Source organism: Sinocyclocheilus anshuiensis, unplaced genomic scaffold (genome assembly GCF_001515605.1).
Source record: "Sinocyclocheilus anshuiensis isolate Anshui unplaced genomic scaffold, SAMN03320099.WGS_v1.1 scaffold367, whole genome shotgun sequence".
In the NCBI taxonomy this organism is placed as follows: Eukaryota; Metazoa; Chordata; class Actinopteri; order Cypriniformes; family Cyprinidae; genus Sinocyclocheilus; species Sinocyclocheilus anshuiensis.
Window position 1 is genome coordinate 84,351 of NW_015549574.1, and position 8,829 is coordinate 93,179.

Genomic DNA, 8,829 nt, shown 5'->3' on the forward strand with positions numbered 1-8,829 from the left:
ATGTAACATAAAAATACTATACATATTTATATATTTTGCTATTGTATTATGGAGTGACACTTTCATAAACTTTTCTATACCCCTCTGATTATATAATGGTATATATTACAATATCATAGCACAACAACAGTGATCAGCAATAATGATAAGCCTAATACTCACAATAAAAATAATAAGGTCATATAGATCATAACACAGTCTCGGAGGAAAGAAGTGGATTATCCTTCACCTGAAATGTTTGTCTTTTCATTCTGAAATGCGAGGCAAATGTTGGATCACAATAATTAGGAACCACAGTTTCCACAAATCCCTTCACTCGATTGGGATGTTCTCTTTTATTCTGGACGGCAAGGGCAGTGACTGTAACATTGAGCGTATTTTGCAGTATTAAACACGCATTTATACCAATTTCATCAGGCTCCGAAAATTCTTCAAAAAGAACACAAAGAATGGCCTTCTCAGCTGCCATAGTTGCAACTCTTGCGTCATTAGAACAGGGTGTTCAACGCACCACTGTTTCCGTTTAAAAAACGTTTTGCACCGTTTCTGTCAGGGCTGAACGCAGCCCTGGAGTAAGGATGCTGAAAATTTTGCTTTGATCACAGTAATAAATTACATTTTAAAATATATTTGTCATGCTACGGTGATATAAACGCACGAAGAAGATGAAGATAAACGCAAATAGTCTATTGGTAAATCCAGGACAGACTGGCAGGAGCACACGTAGGGAAACATTCTCAATCACATCAATACCAGACGAGGGAAAACAGGAAAGACTACACTTTAAATACTGAGGCAAATGAAGATAATTAACGACACACACCTGAACTAAATGACACAATCAAACATGAGGGAAAACTAGGTCACACAGAGCACATGGGGGAAGAAAACACAAAAGTCCAATGGGGTGTGACAATATTCAAATGGAAAGCAGTTATTTTAAAGAGTAAAAGTATTTCACAATATTCCTGCTTTTGCTATATTTTGGATCAAATAAATGCAGGCTTGGTGAGTAGAAGAGAATTCTTTAAAAACCAAAAAAATCTTACTGTTCAAAAACTTTTGACTGGTAGTGTACATTTAAAGGGGTGGTTCACTGGGTTTTTTATAGGCTTGATTGTGTTTATGGGTTGTGGTCTAACATGTGTTAATGCTTCGTTTAAAAAAAAAACGCATTATTTTTCACATAATTTACCTTTATTCCACACCGCTCTGTCCCTTCTCTGAGAAACGGGCTGATCTTTTCCTGTTTTTATGAAGCCCCGCCCTCAGAAATAAGCGATGGGCTCTGATTGGTTAGCTAGCCCAGTGTGTTGTGATTGGCTAAACCGCCTCTAGTGCTCGTCTAAACGTCCCGCTCCTCACCTCAGCGGCATGTGCTCTGGTTGTATTGTAAACAACGGTGTCGTTAATATCGCTTATCAGTTTGGGCCCGATTGAGAAGCAGAGGATATTATTGAAGAGGATCGTGCAGAACCTGTGCAAGCACGGCTTTTAATGGTAGGCCTATGTTTTTTGTTTGTTGTTGTCTCATACTTTTAGATATGCTGTTGTAAATTCTACTGCTTCTGTTAGCTTTTAATATATGGTTTCATCCCGATTAAAGCTTTAATACAGTACAGCAACCGCATGCGCGTCCATGTTTAATGCTTCTCATAGCTATGTGAAAAATATCTGTCTTTCCATACACTTGTATAATTAGAACAGTTTACTGGAGCTGATGATCAGGTGAGAGAGAGAGATGCAGAGCGTGTGCAGAGCAGGGGGACGCGAGGAACAGGATTAGAGTGAAATCGCAATCAACAACCCCTTTAAAATGACACTTTTTGTGAAGGACATTTATATCAAATTTCTCTTGACTATAGCTGGACACGCAGTGATATTTTTAATAAGCGTTAATCATTTTAACATTAGTCAGAGGGTGTTAAGAGATGGAAAGAAATTAGCAGATTTTGACAAAAAAGATCTTACAGCGTTGATGCCCTTGTCCTTCACCTCTGGGTTGGTCTCCGACTCAAAAAGATCTGAGGAGAAACAATCGGCAAGCTGAATCCTTCCAATTAACATGTTTACAGACTCTCACATCTATGCTAATGATGTCATGAACATCTCAACAGCGTTTAGGCATGCCAATAAACAGCATGATGAGATGCAGTGCAACACAATTATATTTACCTTCACACTAGAATCAGATCGTGATAACCATATGTAAATGGGCATAACAAATACAATCTAACAAAAATAATAAATAACAAAATGGGTACATATAATCAGTGGACACTTTAAAAGGTACACCTTTCTAATAATGAGTAATACAGGAAATGTAATTTATAGCATGAGTAGTGTTTGTGCATTAACCGATGATTTTTTTCTCTAACTCTTTCTGAATTGATTCAAAGAGATGTTTGTGATTCTTTTATTATTTTGCTTCTGTGTGATATAAAGAGTGACATTCCAGTGCTTAAGGGAATAGTTCACCCAAAAATGAAAATTTGCTGAAAATTTACTCAGGTCATTCAAAGATGTTTCCTAATCGGAACAAATTTGGAGAAATTTAGCATTACATCACTTGTTCACCAGTGGATCCTTGGCAGTGAATGGGTGCCGTAAGAATGTGAGCCCAAACAGCTGACAAAAACATCACAATAATCCACACGACTCTAATCAATCAGTTAAAGTCAAGTGAATAGCAGTGTGTTTGTGAGAAACAAATTCATCATTAAAGCATTTTAACTTTAAACCATCGCTTGGTTATTGCCAAAATCCATAATTCGTAATCATAATTCATAATCCATAGTCTGTAATCCATAGTAACACTTTCTTCAGTGAAAAACACTGTTGTCTTCTTACATCAAAATCGACCTATATATTTGTTTAAAACTAGTTTGGATGGTTTTCACTAATAAACGGTGCTTGATCTGTGCATGTTTCTTCCCTGATTCAGACTAACTTTTTTGCAGGAGAAAACAATGTTATAGATGTGGTCTCATATTTTAGCAGGAAGCAATGGTTTGAAGTTTAAAAATGATGTTTGATGTTTTTGGTTTTTTTTACAAACACTTCAAGCTATTTACTTGATAAGACATTAACTGATGGACTGGAACAGTGTGGATTACTTGTGGATTATTGTGATGTTTTTAACAGCTGTTTGGACTCTCATTCTGACGGCACCCATTCACTGCAATAGTGAGTACATGATGCAATGGTAAATTTCTCCAAATCTGCTCCAATAAAGAACCAAACTCATCTACATCTTGGATGGCCTGAGGGTGAGTACATTTTCAGCAAATTTTCATTTTTGGGTAAACTATTCCTTTAAAATATAAAATTCTGTGTGTTATTTTCCTCACAATGTCCTAATTCATCATAACATGGATTCAACAAGATGCTCAGAGATTCTAGACCTGGACCTCCCACTTGATGGCAGGTTGGATCCATGGATTCACACTGTCTACGATAAACTCTGACCCCTTCATCTGCATGTCACAGAAGGAATGGACTCTTTAGACCAAGCAATGTTTTTCCAGTCTTCTACTGACAAGTTTTGGGGAGTTTGTGCCCACTGTAGCCTCAGTGTCCTATTTTTGGCTGACAGGAGTGGAACCCATGGCCTGCTGCAGCTGTAGCACATCCACTGCCACATCTGACATGCTGTGTGTTTAGAGGAGCTCTTCTGCACAGCGCTGCTGTAACGCCTGGTTATTTCAGTTACTGCCACCTTCCTCTCCATTTGAACCTGTCTGGTTTCCCCTCTGACCTCTCTGAATAACAAGGCATTTTTGTCCACAGCACTGCCACTCACTGGATGCTTTTGTGCTTTTTACACCATTCTCTACAGACTGATGTGCACAATCAGTCAGAGATCAGCAGATTCTGAAAAATTAAAACCATTCTGTCTTGCACTAACAATCATTTTATGGTCAAAGTCACTTAGATCGTGTTTCTTCCTCATTCCGATTGTTGGTTTGAATGAGAACTGAATGGTATTTAAATGTGAATTGCTTTTATGCATTAAAGGGGTCATATGATGCAATTTCAAATTTTCCTTTCTCTTTGGAGTGTTACAAGCTCTTGGTGCATAAAGAAGATCTGTAAAGGGTTTGGTAAGTTTTTTTTTTAATGCTTTTAAAAGTAGCCTCTTATGCTCACTAAGGCCACAATTATTTTATTTTGAAATACAGTAAAAATGGTAATTTTGTGAAATATTACAGCAATTTAAAAGAACTGTTTTCTATTTGAATATATTTTAAAATCGAATTTACACCTGTGATGGTAAAGCTGATTTTTCAGCATCATTACTCCAGTCTTCAGTGTCACATGATCCTTCAGAAATCCTTCTAATATGCAGATTTGGTGCTCAGGAAACATTTCTTCTTAAATATTATTATCAATGTTAAAAACAATTGTGCTGCTTAATATTTTTGTGGAAACCATGATATAGATTTCTTTGATGTATAGAACTTTCAAATGAACAGCATTTATTTGAAATAGAAATCTTTTGTAACTTTATAAATTTCGTCACTGTCACTTTTGATCAGTTTTAATGCATCCTTGCTGAAAAAAGCATTACTTCCCTAGTAAAAAAGTAATACATTTAAAATAAATTTATTTCATACTAAGTATATTTAAAATCTATTAACATATTTACTGACATATTGCTCAAGACTTACTGATATAAAAATTATAATTAGTTATTATTTTAATTTTTATAATTAGTTATTATTAATTATTATAATTTGTAGTACACTTGAACCAATCTTTCATACACTATTACACTCAAGTGTACTACAAGTGGTGACTAAATAAAATGTTTAAATACAGAGATAGTATGTTAAAAGCGCATTTGAGTTCATATTCATGGTGTCCCAAAATAGCACAGTTGAGTACACTTAGATGATCTTAAGTTCATCTTAGGAAGTACTAAATAATCATTTTTAGTATATTAAGTACAAAATTTGTACATGAAAATAGAGCACTTTAAGTACATTATGGAAGTGTACTGTTTTTTCACCTTGGTACTTTGTTATTGTTCTAGTAATTTAGCACCTATAGTGGCTAATGAATCAGAAGTCTCGCACATTCACAGAAAAAAGCTTACTTCTGTGTTGCAAAATGGATAGGAAGAACACTCTGGTCATGCACTTACCAAAGAGCACCTGCAGTCTGGCAACACAAGACACAAAGCCATAGAAAGGCAGGTATTGTTCACCAGCGCCAAACCTCTCCCACAACAACTGTACCACAACATTGTCACACTCCACACCTGAGGGCAGAAACAGACACAGAAGGAGGGGGAGGGAACGTGAGTGCTGCAGAGGAGTGTAGAGACTCTAACTTTCCCTTTGTATATTAACACAGTGGTGTTTGCGTATGTATGTGATCACCTGCAGCATTCAGAGCCAAACTGAGTTCAAATGGACTCATGGTTCCTGATGAATCCTCATCAAACTGGAAAAAGATAGACTGCGGGGGAAAAAAATCATGAATTGTAATATCAAGCAATAATTTCTCCATGCTTTCTTGAAAGGAAGCCAGTGTTTGGGAATTCGCTCCAATACGACACTGGCACAGAGCACTAAGGCAAATGAGTTCATAAACAGGGTAAACAACAACAGCAACAACATTTCAAGGTCTTTTGGTCTGTGCAAGACGAGCTCCATGTAACCTAACACAACCTGATAATTGTCACAGCTCAGTGTCCTCACTGCTCTTTCTAACACTGTGCCAAAGTTGAGAGTGACCTTTTCACGCATGAGAACTAAGATACCTGCAGATTGCGTAGGGAGGTGAGCAGCTTCTCTGCTTGAGCTCTGCTCAGACGGCCTCTGCCACCAGTCTACACACAACCGTTAAGAATATTAACCAAGAATGGAAGAAAAATATACATGTATTTTTTTCCCCCCAAGTAAAATAGCATGCTGCTGTTTAAATGTCTCTTATTCTTATCAAGGCTGCATTAATTTGATAACAAAAATACAGTAAAAACTGTAATATTGTGATGTACTATTACAATTTAAAATAACTGTGTTCTATCTTTAATATATGTTAAAATGTCATTTATTGCCGTGATGGCAATTACTAAATTTTTTAGTGCTACATGATCTTTCAGAAATCTTTTATATATGCTGATTTGCTGTTCAGGAAACTTTTTTATTATTAATGTTGAAAACAGCTGTGCTGCTTAATATTTTGTGGAAACGGTGATGCATCTTTTGCGAAATTATTTGTTAAATAAAAAGTTAGAACATCATGTATTTGAGATTTATTATGCAATTTAACAGTCTTTACTGTCACTTTTGATCAATTTAATGCATCCTTGCTGAATAAAAATATTAATTTCTTAAAAATATAATATAAATAAAGTGGAAGAAGGATACGTCTTCCCCAAAGATGAGCTGTCTGCAGGTCTCCAGTGGAAGTTCATAGTCTTTTTCCAACACTAAAACACAATTAAAACACAAACAAGTGAAACCTCCCTATAGTGAAAACGAAATATACTAAAATGTATTTGAAATACATTTATTTAATGTTAAGTAAGTATACTACAAATGCATTTACATATTTATGTACTTAATATAAATATAAATACCCTGCACTTTTGGTATGCACTGTACTTTTGGTATGCTAAACTGGTATACTGTAAACTGAAACAACTAATTTTGTACTTAATGCACTTTAATTGTGCGGAAGTAGTCCAACTAAAGATATATTTAAGTATATTTGATTATGCTAAAGTGGAACTATTGCAAGTATATTTCAGGTAAACTTTAAATATCTTGCATTTAAAGACCGATATTATTCAAAGATCATAATAAATCCTCATCAAAAGTTACATTAAAACACATTTTAGGCTTAATATTAAGAAATGTGCATTGTGCACAGGTAGTACTCCAAATAAAGTTTAATTATAATTTTTATATCAGTACGTCTCGAGCGATATTTCAGTAAATAAAGTAATAGATTTGAACTATACGTAGTATGAAACAAATGTATTAGTGGGTCATGTATTATCACATGGTGATCCATTAAATATAAAATTTAGGCCACTGATATGATGTTAATATTGTGAGTGTAAATCATTGTATTATATATAATTTTTTTTTATTATATAACCATATTTTTATACAGTACTAGTATTTATTTACTTTTGTTTTTTATGTTTTTCTTCTACTTGCCTACAAGTAGATTTATAGTAAGGGAAGCTACATAATACTTCCACCTTGTGGCCATTTGTGGTACATTAAGTATGTTTGCTTAAATATTGTGAACAATCACTGTGGTGACAGCTTGTGCTAAATGTGTACATCCAGACCTGAGTTCACCAGGTTCATGAACTGCACAGCATTCACTCTGTCATCCTGGAAAGTGAAAAACATAAAGACATAGTTAGAGATGTCTGCTTTCTTCAATGATTCATCAGATGCCCACAAATCTTTTCCACTCTAGAATGTGACTTACTGATCCAGCTTTTTCGTCAAACCACTTCTGGACTCTAAACTGATCCTCAGGTAAGACTGGCTTTGACATTACCATCTGTGGAATGACAAACACACATGTACATACAGAGAGCAACATAAATATTTAATATCATATTTACACACATAGACAGTTGTTCTTCTTTCTCATTTCAGTCAGTAGATGTCTTACCACAGAGTAGTTGTTGGTGCAGGGGAAATCCTGGAACCTGTAAAGCAGATTTGAAACTTTTTTATGGTTAACCGCTGGACAGACATACTGCAAAAAGCACGGTGCCACAATCACAACAGAGAACTGATAGAAATTAGACATTTTTCATTCTTTGTACCCCTGTATGTTGCCGGTTTTGGTGTAAACACGGAGGAAGAACTCCCCCTGTTGGTTGGGCCTGTAGGTGGAGGCTAGGATGACATAACTGCCAGGCTCTAGGTGCACCTTCCGCCACACGCTCCTAATGCTACGGTACTTTCCAGAGCGAGCAACTGGACTGTTGTTGGAGAAGAATGGCTGGTCTAGAGATCCTGGTTTGTCCTGCAGTTAAAGGTAGAAAAATGTGAAAGTGTGTGCATGTGTTTGTATTTCAAAGGTCTGTATTTTAATGCTGCTAGCTGTTATTCAGTCAGTTGCTCACCTCAGGGGGAACCTGAAAAAGACAAGGAGGAGATAAGTCAAGAGAGAAATTTGCAATGGAAAAAAAAAACATTTAAAATATACATTAAACAAATAAAAAAGCTAAAGTTACAAAGATGAAAATTGAGCTAATTGTTTATTTGTCCCTCCCACATTAAAATGTATAATTTTTATTGTATAATTATTAAATAATTTGGATTTTATTATTAAAATGTTTTTATTATTAGCCTTCACACAAAACACAACATGTGACAGTATATGTATGAGCCTATACAGGGTACTTCTGCAATACTCATTATTTTTGAGGGGGCACGAGTTGGGGGGGGGGGGGGGGAGATTAATTTCTTACAGATTCGTACAAACATTTGCACTTTGTTGTTTCTGACGAGAGAATTCGCCAGAAAGAGGTATTCAGTGAGCGAGCGAGTGAAGAAATTGCTGGCATTTTAGCGATGACTCATCTGAACACTTCTGATTGGTCATTGCATTCATAAGCTCAACAGCATCGTGTGTGATTGGTTAATGCGCAGTGCTGTAAAAACGCATCTGTATCTGGCAGGCGCCAGCCAGCGAACGCACATTTGAATTTAGCAGCTGATGATATGATGCACTAAACGTTATAATCACGCCGGTGTGATTGTATTAAATATAGAAAAAATTAATCGGCTATTTTTTTGTCTTTTGGAAGCTGCATTCAAAATCCACTTGGCTCAAAAATCTGAG

General features: G+C 35.8%; 1 protein-coding gene across 1 annotated transcript in view; it reads right to left on the bottom strand.

The window, feature by feature from the left end:
• The window catches only part of capn12 (calpain 12), a 34,387-nt gene that overhangs the window by 9,668 nt on the left and 15,890 nt on the right, over positions 1-8,829 (bottom strand). The window contains exons 11-20 of the mRNA XM_016445564.1: positions 8,108-8,119; positions 7,805-8,007; positions 7,648-7,684; positions 7,459-7,533; positions 7,313-7,358; positions 6,378-6,439; positions 5,768-5,836; positions 5,385-5,463; positions 5,147-5,263; positions 1,972-2,024 (exon numbers count right to left, since the gene is read on the bottom strand). Of these exons, the coding sequence (XP_016301050.1) occupies positions 1,972-2,024; positions 5,147-5,263; positions 5,385-5,463; positions 5,768-5,836; positions 6,378-6,439; positions 7,313-7,358; positions 7,459-7,533; positions 7,648-7,684; positions 7,805-8,007; positions 8,108-8,119 (753 nt within the window). The remainder of the gene's footprint in view (positions 1-1,971; positions 2,025-5,146; positions 5,264-5,384; positions 5,464-5,767; positions 5,837-6,377; positions 6,440-7,312; positions 7,359-7,458; positions 7,534-7,647; positions 7,685-7,804; positions 8,008-8,107; positions 8,120-8,829) is intronic.